Source organism: Prunus mume, linkage group LG5, assembly GCF_029339155.1.
Source record: "Prunus mume cultivar Tortuosa linkage group LG5, ASM2933915v1, whole genome shotgun sequence".
Taxonomy (NCBI): Eukaryota; Viridiplantae; Streptophyta; class Magnoliopsida; order Rosales; family Rosaceae; genus Prunus; species Prunus mume.
In genome coordinates this window covers 25,797,529-25,813,123 of record NC_142702.1, presented here as the reverse complement: position 1 = coordinate 25,813,123, position 15,595 = coordinate 25,797,529, and the positions used below count along the sequence as shown (strand labels likewise).

Here is a 15,595-nt window from a genome sequence, read left to right as displayed (position 1 = left end):
AACATGATTTTGCTGTTCAGATTCATTGACTAAATCTTCAGTTGAGTTATCAAGTGAACTATTTGTTTTGTTAAAAAGAAATTTATCCATAGCTCCCTTTTTAGATTTAGTTAATTCTTCTCTCTCTTTTTTTCTTTTTCTATTTTGACTTCCAAATGGTTGTTTCTTAGGGAACATTGCTACTTCAAAACAGAAACGATGCAATTTTAATACTTCAAAGAATAAACAAAGAACAACATACTGTGGAATTAGAGAAATCCCCCTCCACAATAACAAACTTGATATTTCCAAATTTGCAATCTATTAGAGCTTAGAAGAATTCATGTGAAGAGAATGTGTAACTCATGAACCTACAAAAAAATAATTATTATATTTTCCTTTTCATTTGATATCAAATCATGAAAAATTACCTTCAATTAATTTATACAAGGACCAATTTTGCACTGAACAAAAGCCCACACTTCGGATTTTGGAATCTCCCCAATCTACCAACAGAGAAATTAATTTAGGGATTCACAACTATAACTAGTAGGAAAGGCTTAGATGAGATGAGAATGAGAAGAGGAAGAAGGAGAAGTAAAATTTAGAATAGATAATGTTAACCTAGAGGAGTGGAATGGGTAGCCCAAAAGGGTTCTTCTTGAGGAGCAGAAGAGATGCCCATTCTTCCTGAACGCGAAAGCCAATTTTATTTTCTCAAAACATTAAATTAGTTTATAATAATATAATATAACACTATAACACTTATAAAAAAAAATTGGGCCCAGGGCAGTCGCACTGATTGCCCTCTGTGCCAGGCATGCATTCAACTATCATCATTCCACTTCTAAACATGATCATGCTCTCGATCATTAACACACACACACACACACACACACACACACAAAGCATTTCAAAAAAATTGAAAATGGTAATGCATGATTTCATTCAATATACAATTAACGTAGTCACGAAAATAATAATCGAAATCGGTACTCGATGAATGAAGATTTCTTGTTTAAAATTTGTTATTTGGATATTGATCATGAAGTCGTGTATATTAGTGCATGTAATTCATTAATGGAGTGATCAACAACATAGTTTACATCATCCACTTATCATAACAAACTCTTCAAACATCATGCGGTCCTCTCTCATAAAATGATGTTGGTGAAATTGCATAATGGATTTTATTTTTATAACACCAATAATTTCCTTAATTTTGGACATAATACAATAACTCTTACAAATTTTCATTTCCCAAATTAAAAGGATTGAAAAAAATAAAATCGCGAGTAACAAATAAATATGATTTCGCATTTGCAAAACGGTGCGTTTCTTGGGGGATGTGTTGTGTGGTGGAAGCTAGAAACTCCTCGAATGGAGTCAGATGTCGCAGTCAAAGAAACCGTTAAAGACGACCCAGAAGAAACGGTGTCGTAACGGCAATAGTAATTAACTAATCTTAGATTTAACCGGACATTGACGATAGACAAAGTTTTAAAGCTTCCGCGGCAAACGCGTCCGAGTCGAATCAGATCTCTCTGTACATTGCAACTCGCTCTTTCATCTCCCGCCGAGACGTTGCATGGCGTTTTCAAGATAACGCCGCCGTTTCCCGGGATCTGAACCATCTGAAGTAATTTCTTTTTCGTAATTCTCCATCTTTTTACATTTTCTGTCCCGTCTTTATTCTGTGATTGCTTTAATTTTCTTAATCACAGGCTTTTGAAAGCTTCTTCCAATCAGCCTCTGTTATTCTTAATGTTTCCCAGCGTGCGATCGCTACCTGAATAACTGCTTTTATGTGAAGACTAATTTTTTTTTGGTTCATTGTGTAGTTAAGGGAATGTGATTTTGGGATTAGGGTTTTGTTGATGACTGATTCTCTATCCGAAATTTATAATATATTGGATTTTTGTTTTTTTGTTCTGTGGTGGAAACTATATCAGCTTGCTTAGTTTAGTTCGCTATATACACTTAACAGCAGGGAATTCTTATGGAGTTCACAGCTTGATACCTTTTTTTATACGTTATTTAAGGTTTCTACTTTGTTTAGCTGGGAATTTTTAGTGTAATGCGTTTTCTTCCAAACCATGTGGGTCATTTCCAGTATTTGCTATTATGGTGTCTACGTTTTTGTGACCTATAATTTGTTTATTGCATCTTAATTGGCACTCTTGAGTTTGGTTTTACCATGGTTTCCCGTAAACTAGCTTCTTTTGGTTTATGAATTATGACGCTTACTGAATGAACATTTTGGCGTTTTAATTTCAGTGAACTTGAAAATCAGTGACTTAATATTTTCAGCAGAGCTCTTCTAAACCCTACAGACATGAGTTTTGTTTTCCGGGGGACAAGAGCAGATATCGAAAGTGGATTCCCAGAATTTATACCAGAGCGGCGTGCAATGGTACATTTCTTGTATTTCTGAAATTTTGTGTGTGCAGTTTTTAGTGAAAGTTGGGGCAGTTCATTTTCTGTCTATTTTATCAGTTGCCATTGCCTTTAGACACAATTGCATCTTCTCCTCCTTAAGAACGAGGATGGAGGGTGATTTCTGTGGTTTATCCATGGTGGGTTTGTGTATGTAATCTCAGAGCAATGGTGGAGGGGTGAGTTCTGGGGTTCAATCATTGTAGGTTGTGTGTATAAATTTCCTAGGGGAAAAGAGGGTAAAGGTGCTATTATCTATTAATTTGTATTGATATTGTCTGTTTTGTATCAGCGCGTTCATGCATCACGTTCTGTCAATTCCAACTCACTTGCTTTTCTTGTCACAGGTACATTTAATCTTACCCTTTTGTCTTTTTAGTTTGTAACTTTGTTAGTTATTACTAATTTCTGTGTATATGTTGTCTTACTTCCAGTTCTTTTGTTATTCATGATACTGAACTCGCACCAGATGTCACCTAATTTCCTGGTATTGTCTCTCTGAGCGTGTAAATTGGTTTGTTAGTTTTACTGGTAAAGTTCGCTGTTATTTTGGGTAGTTTTATGAGAAGTTAACAATCCTTCTTTCAAACTGATGTATGTAGCTCTGGCTAGTTCTTGGCGTCTTTTTGATGGCCACAACGTTAAGGATGTACGCAACCTGTCAACAACTTCAAGCTCAAGCACAGGCTCATGCAGCGGCAGCCAGCGGCCTTCTTGGTCATACTGAATTGCGGTTGCATGTGCCACCATCCATAGCCCTAGCAACAAGAGGGCGCCTTCAAGGCCTCAGACTTCAGCTTGCACTTCTTGATCGGGAATTTGATGACCTAGGTTTGGTAGTTATATCCATCTAGAATGAGTTTTATGTCTTGAAAGCCAATACATGGAGATTATAAGTTTCACTAGCCAAACCATGGCTTTATATTTAGTTCTCTTAATACTTTTCCTAGGCCCCTAGTTTTATGTCAACATTTTCTTCTGTTCGATACCAGATTATGAAACTTTGCGAGCTTTGGATTCTGATAATGTTCCAGCAGCTTCTTCTATGAGTGAGGAAGAGATAAATGCTCTTCCAGTCCATAAATACAAGGTTATGGGTCTTCAGACGTAAGTTCTCTAGTTTTATTTGTGAGCTTGGTTGTTGCACAAGCGTTTGGCAGATGATAAATAGATTCCTTATTTTTGTTGGTTTTCCATCCTTCTCAAAAAGACATCTTGTAATTAACTAAGTGAACTTCACATCTTAATAGGTTATGTTTTGTATGCTTATTTGTGCATGCACCTGTTTGAACATATACATTTGGCTTGAGTTAGTGTTGTATTGAATCTGTAGTGTGTTTTTTACGCTTATAATACATAAATGAGTTTAGTTCCACAAATTTGGAGCTGAGAGTTAAGTTTAGTGTTGTATAGGGTTCCACTCTGTTTTTCCTGAGTGGTTGATTAGAAGCATTGACAACTAAGAGCATTGACAACTAAGGGGATTTGGACCAAAAGAATTGAGAGATTTTGTTCTGTTATTTACATGCTCATATTATTTTGGTACGATGGCGGGGCCAAAGCCCCACATGTTCATACTATTTTGAGGCAAATGGAAGAATGAATTGAATCGTAGTTGCCTAATATTTTATATGGTTCTGTTCTGAATGCAGTGGTGCTTCATCGATTCAACAAGCTTCATCTTCAGCACCCTCTGAGGTATTCGCTATAAACTATCCCTTTGTCCCTTCGTAATTTCTGCCCTTCTGACAGGAAATTTCTAACATACTATATAATCTCATATCATATGATAGCGTTCCATTTATCTCTGTACCATTGTATTTTCTCTGTTCTATTTAGCAGAAGAAGCAAGAAACTGCTAACACAGTTGGGAGCACAAAAGCCTCAGAAGATGAACTGACTTGCAGTGTTTGCTTGGAGCAAGTTAACGTGGGAGAACTAATCCGCAGCCTTCCTTGCATGCATCAGGTTCAGTTTCTTTTTTCAGTGGCTTAACATTGTTGGTATTATATTTCCTATATTTTTCAGTTGTGGGATTTTTAGGGAGTTCTTGCTAGAGTAAATTATTTGCATTGATTCCACAAAATGCACACGTGCAAACGCATACCCACGCACATGCACACACTGTCACACTCACATGAAATATGAACAGAAAACACAGCATCTGAGGAATTGATCTTTAGCTAACTTGACTAGTGGAATCATTTTGCATACCAAAACCTGTAAGTAATTTGAGTTTAAAATGTAAGGGGTTGTCTTGGTATGTTTTTGTGATCCATGATATTATAAAATGCACTTTGTAATGATGTTTTGTATTCAAAAATCTTGATTTGATATAATTGTTCCGTTGCTTTGCTGCAGTTCCATGCTAGTTGCATAGATCCTTGGCTGAGGCAACAGGGAACCTGCCCAGTGTGTAAATTCAGAGCAGGATCGGTGGGGTGGCATGAAAATGGACAAGGTGGAATGGATCCTTCGTACATGGTTTGATTATTAACAGTGTAACTAGTAGATGTACTACCTGCATAGTTAGACACATGGATAAGATTGAGAGCTTATGCTCAGCATTGCTGTAATTATCGTGACATAGGCATTGGAATGGCAGAATATTATGTCCTCACTACAAGAAGTTTTGTGTATTTGATTTGATTTCTTCAAATCCGTATTAATAGAATTATCTGATTGGTCCGAAATTTATGACAGAAGCTTGTTTGCTTGGGACTTGTATTGGACCTAATGGTTTGAGTTTCCAAGAGGTAGACATATCTGATCCGAAAATTCCGAAATTCACTTAGAATTAAAACTTCCAAACACAGAAATTTATCAGAATCGAAATTTTCAATCTAACCCGGCGGTAAAGAAAAGCAATTATTCAGCATGGGTAAACACAAGCATGGATTTGAAATACAATATCTCAGATATTTCCATATTAAAAAAGGGAAGTACAATAACCCATTGGTACCTCAAATATGCTTGACATAAGCTTATAGTAGATACAATAATAGATCATTCAAAGTCATACTGTGAAGTTGCACAAAGGTCACGGTTCTGTCTAACTCATGAATAAATTTTTATTTATTTATATGAAGGATCACGTTCATGCAAAGATGTGTTTAAGCGCCTATTTTCCTTTGCCTTTTCCCTTTCCACCCTTCTTGGCATCTAACTTAGCTTGAATACGAGCAGCAGCAGCAGCTTTCGCCTCTTCTCTCTTCTTCTTATCTTCCTCTTTGTTTGCAGCAGCCATCTCCCTCTGCTTCTTCAGTTCTCTGTTGTGAGTACCAATATGCAATTTAATCCATCATACTGTTTATGAAAGTTGGTAGATCTCAATAGAACCAACAATAAGAATAACGATAACAATATGACTTGCACCATATCTCGAGAACAAGTCACGGAACAGATAAAAGCATTAAACTTACTCTAGCCTGGCCCTTTCTTCTGAGGCACTACCCAAACTTAAACCCTTCCGTGGATTGCAAGCCACCAACTCCACCTCAAAGATAAGGGTTGCCCTGCAGAATATATTTGTAATGGACTATGCATTAGTTACAAAGAAATGGTAAAGAGACACCATTTGTGATAAGAAATAAAGACGATTGACAAAGCAAACTGATGCAGACTTTTATGAACACTTGGATGCAATCATAAACCAAAATGCTTAATGCACAAGTTGGATGTATTGGGTGCCACCGGGATTTGTTTAATACTTTTCTTACCAACATGCTTCTGAAGATTCTACATCTATATATTGGATATCTTGGTGTCGAAGATCAACAACCTAATAACTCTTATTTCATATTTCAAGGCTTGGATGTAATTGTTGCCAATAAGCATTATACAATCCCAAGTTTGGGACTGAAATAAGCCTGGTCAAGGTCCTATCAACATATAGAACTAATCTCTCCAAAAACGTTGTTTTGGAATATCAATGGACATATATATATCTTTAATTTCACAAAGTTATTAGCATCTTTGATTGTTTTCTCTAAGAACAACTTCGATAGAAAATTTAGAGCAATGAAATTACTCTGGTGGAATATCTGGTGGAGAACCCGCACTTCCATAGGCATATTCTGGCTTGCAAGTGATTTTAGCAATCTCCCCAACCTGGTGAAACCAACAAAAGATAAAACATGTAACAGGAGACTTGAACAGCTACTAAATTTCTTAAAGAGAAACTCAGAAACATATTTTGACCTTCATGGTTTTCACTGCAATATCCCAAGCCTTGATTACACTGCCCTTCCCCAGCTCAAATGAGAAAACTGTGTTATCTTCATGTGTCGTATCAAAAACTTCGTTGGTTTCCTCAAGAATGCCTTCATAATGAACTGTCCAACATAAAGTACGTGATGATAGGCACAGAGTAAAGACAAGTTTGCTAGGTCATTTCGCTCGAGTTAATTAGAAAATGTTGTTACTACACCATTAACAAATAAACATCAGCAACAGCACTATAATATAGTTCATACCATCAACGAGGGGAAGGTCTTGGGTCGGAGCAATTGCATCTGGTTTTGCATGCCTTACAATTTTCTTGAGGACCCCTCCATCCCCGCTCAAATCAATTGCATCACTCATTGCTACAACACTTGCAATCTTCAATGGTCTGTTCGCGTCATAAAAAGGAAACATTGAGCCACAACAAGATAAAATGGATAGGAAATAAGCCCAATTTACAGGCAAAGCTACCACATCATTACTTATCCATCAAAAACCCTCCAAAAGGATTTATCTTTTGGGCACAACTATTATTAATTAAGGATTAATTAATTTAATTCTATAGCATTCATACTACTAGAACAAGTGTATAACAATTAACATTATATCTCCTGTAATCTAAGGTTTATCAAAACCCCAATGAAAAATAAAAAATTCCAAAAGAAATAATTTTCTTCTTCTAAAAAGAAATGAACAAGTAAATCGAATCGAAATCAATCAGATTAAGGTTTTCACTAGAGTTCAACAATTACCATCTTCAATCCCAGATTAACAACGAAAGCAAAATTAAATAAATAAATAGTGGTTTTGGGAGAGGGAGAGAGAGAGTCGGGGGGGAGACTGACCCGTTCCGAGGGAATATAGCAGCTTCCAAAACGGAGCAGGGCAATCGGGTTGTCGGGTTGAAACGGAGACGTTAAATCGGGTCGTATAGCCGGGAGCTTCGGTGGCCATGGGCGTTTGGTAAAGTTTGTGCTCAACAAAGAAACCTGGCGTTCTTATATTCACGATGATTCGATGCCAATCCCACGCGCACTTTGTGGCGGGTGATTTAGCAGATGCTCAAGTGATGTTAGAAAAGTACAAGTGGCTGAGCACACAGATGGAGCTATAGAGACACTAAATTTAGTCCCATCAACATCGGGGTAGACTCACAACTTCAAATCGGAAGGATTTACGTGTGGTACCCAACCCAATTACCAGCTGTCACTGGTATATATTTATGTATAAAATTACAGATCGCACACTAACGAGGACTGCTGAGACTTGAATACTAGTAGGGCTACACATAGTGTAAGGACCTTATCAACTAAACCAATTCTCATTGGCATTTACTCAATTTTTTTACCAAAGCAAAATTAGCCTATTTCTAATTTATAGGGAAGCCCCAAACATCATGCATTCTTAAGATTTAGAAAGGGCATGAATATAGAGTGTGAATAATGCTTTCTTTTTAGTAAGATAACTTACTTTCAAGTTTTTGTACACATATACTTCTCAGTTTTCTTGAAAAATGAATTTGTTTAATTCTTTGACCTACCAACAACTTTTGAATTTTACTTATAATAAGTGATGAAGCATGATGATGATATTGATTTAACTTCTTTTTTTATCAAATTCAGAATTCAGACTTGAGACTAAACCTAAATTAGGAACTAATTGATGAATACAAAGAAAATTTTAGAACTCACTTTGAGAGTGAAGAAAAGAACTTGAGATGAGGGAGTGGTTTTAGGGTTAGTGGATAATAGAGGCCCAAAACACAATAAAACTACACACACGCACAAAACCCATGCCCTTAGCAACCCGCATGACATAAAGCATATCCCGAGATTCGAAAACGACTACTCTTTATTCGTCGTACAAATTAAAAGGCTTGACTATGGCCCATTAAGAAGTTGTTGGACTCATCCTAAATGCGGCCCTTCTCTCTTCTTTCTTTTCGGCCCTTTTCATTTCATATAAAGGACTAAACTCACGTTGATATTTTGACACTGCATGAAGCAAGCAACACCAGGACCCACGTAGGATCCTAGTACGTACCTACTCCTAAGAAAAACTTGGTTGTAACGAGAGTAGTTTTATTTTGCTATTCTCTACCAATTACGCTATGTCACATAAAAAAGTTATGACGTCCAAAATAGCTAAACAATAATACCCCGCTTCATGGAAGCGTTCCTTCCACATCCCATCCCAGACTCCCGCGTGACCTCTAGTCCCAGAAGAAACCCCACAAGAGAGAAAAAGGGTCCAAAATTGGCCCAGAACGTTTCTTTCATGAGGGTTATCATCTAACGATAAGGTGCCACGTGTTGAGATACACGTGTCCAAGATTAGATTCCATGCGTTTATCATGTCGTGCACGCTGGGTTGTACATGATGTGACCATTGACCCAACGCTCCAGAATGTTCCACCAAGGCACCCCTGCATCATGTCATATCATATCAAAACTCATGCCAATTGCCAACATTATACTTAAGGGCCTTTATTTTTTATTTCTTAGATTGGAAAACCTTTTCGACCCAAAAAAAATAAAAAAAAGATTAGAAAACCTTAGATGGGCCCACAACCATGAATATATCGATCATTGCCGAGAGAAAGGATAAGAGAGGTGGGCCAGGGCTTGTAAACTACAAGACATTGCCAACAAGAATCTCGTACAAGCTTCCTAACTCTACTCTGGGCCACTTTTGGACCAGTTTCATTTACTGGGCTTTTAACGAAGCTGTCACTGTTACTGTAAATTTCCAGCTATTGATTAACGTTTGAGGTCAAACTCTAATTCGCACGTGGGAGAGACGGTCTCTAGAAAAATCTGACAACTATTTATATAAAAAATCAAGCACAGTATTTCATCCCAAAAAAAAAAAACAAAGATATTTGGAGTGGAGGTACTAACTGCCCTAGCGTGGGATGATTATCAGTCGTTGATGTAAGTAGGTCTAACAATGCGTTGATGGTTAGCAACTACTGGCACTAGCTCAACTCTAGCATTTGTATGATATTAACTTATTAAATAGTGATTAGATAGGTCACTATTCACCTTATTGCGCTTAACATATCTTTACCATGCACATATCATAATTAAAATAATTTATTTTTAAAAATTACCATTGAACGATGAACTTTGCACAATATCAATTAATCTATTAATTCATCGTTCATATGTATCAACTAAATGGACGCTTGAATATATGATTCGTAATTTTTATTAAAATTATCGATCTATTCGGTGCATACAGTATATGAATTATTAAAGTTAATGAAATGGAAGAAAAAGAAACCCATTTGACGTATGGTCCAAGGGACATCCACACTTCCACTAATTACATTTCTAATCATCTAAATTAAAGTGGGTTTAGATTTGCGTGAAGATTTGATTCTCACTTTTACCTTGTTGAATCTATTGGGTTCTTGGACTACCTCTCCAAAAAACCAATGTGATAACATTTTTTCCCTTTCTTTTTGTTATTTTTCGGTCCTTTAGCACGCCAAGCTGAATTCCAATGATTAACATTCAAAACCTTAATCAAATATAATCTTTTGAATTGATGTTTGTTTGATTGCCTCAAACTAAAGTGCATAAAAAAAGATCATATCGAGGAAAGCAAAAGTTTATGTTTGACCTCCTCATCCGATAGTTACAACCATCAGATAAATAAAGACAATAACAAAAAATTAGAGAGAGAAAAAGAACAAAGAACAAAACAAAACAATAGAGAAGCGACCTTGTAATCTTTGTGGCGTTTGATTCGGTACTAATAATGAAGTAAGAAAAGCGTGGGAAATGGTAATGCATGAGTTATGATTAGTTTGACTCAACCCTACCTCAAAAATAATAATGTTATTTTTTGAAGGGTGGCAATTAATCCCGCTTGAGGTTCGACTTGTCCCTGGCTGCAAAATGCTTCCAACGAATAGGTCCACACTTGAAGGGTGAAATTAATCCCTACTTGAGGTTCGACTTGTACCTGGCTACAAAATGCTTCCAATGAATTTCGAACTTATGTCATTAAAGCATTAGGCAGTTCGCCAGCTGAAAGTGGCAATTTGTCAATCACATCACACATTGTGGTTACTTAACCTCTGATTATTTTAATTTTAAAAAGATGCGTATCTTATTGTAGGGTCAAATCTAAATATATAATAAGTCTTAATCTGATAGCGATACTTGTACAAAAGAGAGAGTAAATAATCGCAGCAATGCAACCACAATACTAGAAGATTCGACTCGTTTCACGTCGGGCTAAGTTAGTATGCATAACACGTTATACCGGACTCGATCAAATTTAATCTCATTAAAAACTGTGGGGATAGTGGTCTCATGTAGACTTAAAGAGGAAATTATCTACTTAGGGCAACGTTAGTGCTTTTTCTTTTCATTTTTTCCTTAACAAGGAAGCGCTTTTGACTGTGTGAAACCATGTGTAGCTGTTGTGCGGCCTTGTCAGCCGCTTGTGCCAACTTGCCAATCCCAGTCGAGCATATCCATAATTCACATTATTTTTTTGGCAAATACCAAAAAAAAAAAAAGAAGAAAAAAAGCAATTGAATTTTGTGACACTTTTATTTAAAAAAAATATTTCAAATTTCCAAAGTCTGGTATTTAACTGCGCAGCTTACTTATTTTAGTAATTTTCAGCTTTAAGATTTCCAACAGCTTCCTTATTTTAACGAAAGGTCAGATCCATGACGACACATTACACACAACACCACGAAACCCACAGTATAAAAACTACACCGAAGAACCAAAACCAGCTGTAAATTGATAAAATGACGAAAATACCCCACACATGCGTGCTAATCGGACACGTCACGTGTTGAAGCAGAGCAGTTTGGGAATCTGATGGCAAATATACACAAAGGATGATGCCACAGTGAGGGGTTTCGAACTGCCCCTGCGCAGATACACCATATAGGAGGTCAAAGTGGTCCTCAACTGGTCAAACCCAGGACAAATTGGTCATTTCGACCACCAGCAGGCATTGGAGACAGAGCCTTCACCAATTACTTCTCCAGCAATATCAGCCTTATTCATAGAAGTGACAGATTTTGAACACAAAATTTTATTTTATTTTTACCAAAAATTGTACAACATTGAAATTGTAATGTAAGAAAGGAGGCATCTTTTGTGCAAATTCTGGAGAGCCTTTCTCTCTCTCCCTCTCTCCCATGTTGCTCCATCTTCTACTGAGACTTTGCCCCCATTTTTATATTGATCTCTAACATCCATGATTCAATTTAAAACTTAGAAAAATGGGAAGATGCAAATTTAATAATTGATTTAATACTACTTGTGTCAGCCAAGCTCACCAGATCCACAATTCCATCAGCTGCAATATAGTTGAATGGAATCGCCCCCTCTTTTTGCTGAATAAAATATCTGAACCAAACCCATCACTTCAAATCCATTTCAGAATTCAAGTAAACCCAGAAATCCAAGACCTGATCAAAACCATAATGGCAAACAAAATGAAAAAGAAAAGAAGGGAATGGCGATTGGGATGGGGATGAATTAGAATTTGACCACAAAGTTCTAATTGACTAATTTTCATTGAAATCCTTCTCATGATTCTCAGATAGTCACAGTGGATATAACATCAAGACACCATCTCCTTTGTTTGGAGATTGACAGCCCAAAATAAATCTAACCCATAAACGAGAAAAACAAAGCAAAAATTTATGTACAAGTATAAATCTATCTCTTCCTGAAAAGTCCTCAAGAAAAAAGGCTGAAACTGAACTGGGTTTTCTGCGGCAAACAAACCCCAAAAAGATCTAACACAAACAGAGGAAAAAGATTGTGCCTTTGCCCTTTTCTCTCTCTCTCTCTAGACCCTTCTCTGTTTTCCCTCTGTTTTCTTCGTCCATCAAACATTCTCATGAATCGCTGTAATCGTTCCAGCAGATGAGCATAGTGACACAGCGCCTCACGATGTAGAATCGAGCCCTCTGTTCCTTCACCAACCTCGCACACTTTCTGCTAAAAGAACACCTTCTCCGCGACTGCGATGAGCTTTTCATGAGAGGGCAAGAAGATGAACGGCTCGATCTCGACGACCCTTCTTTCTTTGACAGCTTCCACTTCTCATCGAAGTAGAAAGGCGGTGGATGGTGATGAGAACTTGTAGTGGCAGCAGTAGCAGACAGAGAAGCCATGAATGTAAGAAAGCACGGATTTTGTTTGGAAATTGAAAGGTGGGTACTTTAAAGTTGATAACTTTGATCTCTTGGGGTTTTTTTTGGCTTTGGCTTTGGCTTCGGCTTCGATGAACAGAGAAAGAAAAAGAGAAAGACAGAATATAGCAAAGTGAGAAAGCAGTGGGTTTGCTGAGTAATTTGGAGACTGAGTCACTGATGGAAGAGCATTGGTATTTATAAGGAGTTGGAAAAAAAAAATACAACGGAGGTTGCTGATGAGTGTGGCAGTGGGTATCACCTGGGCCTTCTTTGCCTCGAGAGGTCCACCATAATTTTTTTATAATTTTAAAATATAATTATTTATATGAGGAAAATGTTGAGGTGAAAGTTAAAATTTTGGGAAATTTTTGTTGGTTTATAATAATCTATTTTGGTTGTTTAATATTACAAGATAATAGTATTTTAGTGTGGTGGGTTCCAAAGCAGACGTCATGGGGCTACTTAGGTCAGTCAAAGCAAGAAAGAGGCAACTCTTTTAATGCAGCACAATCTCACTTAGCTTGTGATGCTGCTGCAAGCAACTGTGCATTTCTAGGGCTTGGGGAAAATGACCTTTATGGAGCTTCAGAGCAATGCAGCTATGAGAGAAGGATGAGGTGAGGAGGGAGATAAAGGAAAAAGATTAGATTCTACGGGATCAATTTAGACGTACTCCTTTTTGAAAGTTAACTCCTCTGCCAAGAAAAGTAAAACTTTATTGCAGTAAGTTCTTTTTTTAGGTCTTTTCTTGCAAGAAGTTTAGGTTGTTATTATCTCCAATTTCACTTTAAAGCGATAAATCATTCAAATTTGAGATATTTTTTAACATTTTTTTTGCCCTATAGTTAAAAAGAAAGGAGGTTTACCCGCACACACTGTTACGTTAATGCACCATGAATATTTGAACCTAGGATCACTGGTATACAAGTAAAGACCTTTTTTTCATTAGGATAAACCATGTTGGCAGAGATTTTCTAACGTTAGTCATCCTAATTTCACTCGAGTTATAAGATAATACAAAATAAATGAACAAGAAACAATGTTCATGTGTATATGTTTGTGTCTACCATAAAAAAGACACTAACCATTTTCTATATTTAGTTTCACACTCCGCTGAATCCTTCTGATGCATAAAATTATTTGTGTGAGAGACAACAAAGTCCACCTCTCACATAATGTGGATTATGGAATTCAGAAAAAATTTGTGAATTTGACACAATTTCTGTCATATTATGGGATCCACAAACATTTGAGAGTCCCACATCTTTGTTGTCAAAGACAGATGCATTTTTGTGTTCATCCCATACCGCATGATTTTTTTCATATTAATTCACTCAAGATCCAAAATCTCAAATTTTTTTTTATTTATAAAAAAAGTCATATTTTTTGGGGTTTATTTATATATTTTAATTCCAAAATGGTTTTTGTGCAACAGTGTTTTACTGTGGGTAAAATGATTATCTGGATGTGACTTTACGTGAAACTGGGGGGCCAGCGGATGCCCATTTGCGTGGCCTGATCAATGCAAGAGGCATAGATCATCGTAGTGACTTATCATAAGGCATGATCAATCAAAGGAGCCACATTGAGCTTCACCCACGTGTCAAAAAGCTGGGCCCATCATTCTATGGTTTTGATCATCGACATGGCAAATTGATTGCATGCAATGTTATGGTGTGATGGGAAATTTCATAGGGGTGGCTTGTACCTACTTTTCTTTAATATAACCCTACTCACCAAATTCAGCTCTCTTTTTAGGTAATGTCAATGTGGACAATTTCTCGATTTATGCGTACTAAATCGAGCTCTTTGTGTTACTACAAGTCATCTATTTTTTTTAAGTCCTCTAATAACTATAACGAAAAAAAATTATTGACGTGCGTGTGAGAACGAGTCGAGAAACTAATATATTAAAATGAAAAAGAGTTCACATTATCATATAGAAAGATATTTTGAAGTGTAATCTTGGACTTTTAAGAATAATATTACCTGCCATAATATTGGATTTTAAATTGGAGTAGGTTGGGCCTTCAGGCGTAGGAGGTAGAGGCCCCTAACGGTGGGCGACCAAATTTTCCTGGATTTGTTTTGGTTCATGAATTAATTTGACCCACTTAATTTTTGCATAATATGCATTTATCTATTTATTTATTAATTAATAATCTACAAATCACATCTCAATGTTTTTATTTATGGGTATTTTTCTTTTTCTTTTTCGGTATTTTTTTAATTTAAATTATGAGCATATGAGTTTTTTTATGGAGACTTTGGAAAAACACAAAAAGAGAGAAAATTTGTAAAAGAAGCCAAAATGGACAAAATCGCTTTATTTATTTTTAGATTTCTAAGGAATCATTTACATTTACATGTCTTTGATTTGAAAGTTGAGAGGTTTTTCTGTCTTTTTTGAAAAAACTTTGACTTTTTCCAAAAGTGAAATATTTTTTTTTTTGCTAAAACCTAAATTTACTTTTTTTTTATTGGTCGGATTTTGTTTACCCTACTGCCCATACCTACAAAAATAGAAAGAAAAAAAAAAAAAAAAAAAGGGTGTAAAAAGCAAATGGAGATTATGTTCTTATTTTAGTGGTAAGGATAGGGTGAGATCACATGGTGCACATGGCAAGTGTACTGTGGAGTGGGCCCAGTTTTTTTACGGTGGTTTCTGCGTTAAATTTTAGTTTGCTTGTCTCGCTTTGCACACGTGTCGGTCGGCACAATGGAAGCTTTGTGTTCCCGGTCGCTCAGACCAAAAGTCCCTCCCGTGCTCTACTT

General features: G+C 36.5%; 2 protein-coding genes and 1 pseudogene across 4 annotated transcripts; 1 reads left to right on the top strand and 2 right to left on the bottom strand.

Annotated features, from left to right (window-relative positions):
* The first annotated feature begins 1,469 nt into the window (after positions 1-1,469).
* Positions 1,470-5,108, top strand: SDIR1 (RING/U-box superfamily protein). 3 transcript variants are annotated; one of them, XM_008235421.3, is made up of 9 exons: positions 1,470-1,618; positions 2,257-2,392; positions 2,708-2,762; positions 2,850-2,902; positions 3,018-3,246; positions 3,408-3,522; positions 4,068-4,113; positions 4,255-4,383; positions 4,777-5,108. In XM_008235421.3, the coding sequence occupies exons 2-9, from the start codon at positions 2,315-2,317 to the stop codon at positions 4,903-4,905; spliced, it is 834 nt and encodes a 277-aa protein (XP_008233643.2). In that variant the 5' UTR covers positions 1,470-1,618; positions 2,257-2,314; the 3' UTR covers positions 4,906-5,108. The 3 variants fall into 3 exon arrangements, with proteins under 3 accessions (XP_008233643.2, XP_088909801.1, XP_016650319.2); XM_089053675.1 differs by having other exon boundaries at positions 1,473-1,618; positions 4,258-4,383; XM_016794833.2 differs by having other exon boundaries at positions 1,492-1,632.
* Positions 5,109-5,311: 203 nt separating this feature from the next.
* On the bottom strand, positions 5,312-7,625 carry LOC103332670 (FKBP-like peptidyl-prolyl cis-trans isomerase family protein). Its single transcript, XM_008235420.3, has 6 exons — positions 7,485-7,625; positions 6,891-7,027; positions 6,616-6,749; positions 6,446-6,525; positions 5,838-5,930; positions 5,312-5,684 (listed from the first exon to the last, which is right to left on the bottom strand). Exons 2-6 carry the CDS (start codon positions 6,997-6,999, stop codon positions 5,537-5,539), a joined length of 564 nt encoding a protein of 187 aa, XP_008233642.1. The 5' UTR covers positions 7,000-7,027; positions 7,485-7,625; the 3' UTR covers positions 5,312-5,536.
* A 4,536-nt stretch (positions 7,626-12,161) lies between these two features.
* LOC148917436 (small polypeptide DEVIL 10 pseudogene) lies at positions 12,162-12,998 on the bottom strand (annotated as a pseudogene).
* Positions 12,999-15,595: the final 2,597 nt, after the last annotated feature.

Coding starts and splice junctions, on each gene's coding strand:
- SDIR1 (XM_008235421.3), top strand. CDS start 2,315: ATGAGTTTTGTTTTCCGGGGGACAAGAGCAGATATCGAAAGTGGATTC. Junction 3,523..4,067: donor AAGGTTATGGGTCTTCAGAC/GTAAGTTCTCTA, acceptor TTCTGAATGCAG/TGGTGCTTCATCGATTCAAC. Junction 4,114..4,254: donor CATCTTCAGCACCCTCTGAG/GTATTCGCTATA, acceptor TGTTCTATTTAG/CAGAAGAAGCAAGAAACTGC.
- LOC103332670 (XM_008235420.3), bottom strand. CDS start 6,999: ATGAGTGATGCAATTGATTTGAGCGGGGATGGAGGGGTCCTCAAGAAA. Junction 6,750..6,890: donor AGACCTTCCCCTCGTTGATG/GTATGAACTATA, acceptor TATGTTGGACAG/TTCATTATGAAGGCATTCTT. Junction 5,685..5,837: donor GAAGAAAGGGCCAGGCTAGA/GTAAGTTTAATG, acceptor TACTCACAACAG/AGAACTGAAGAAGCAGAGGG.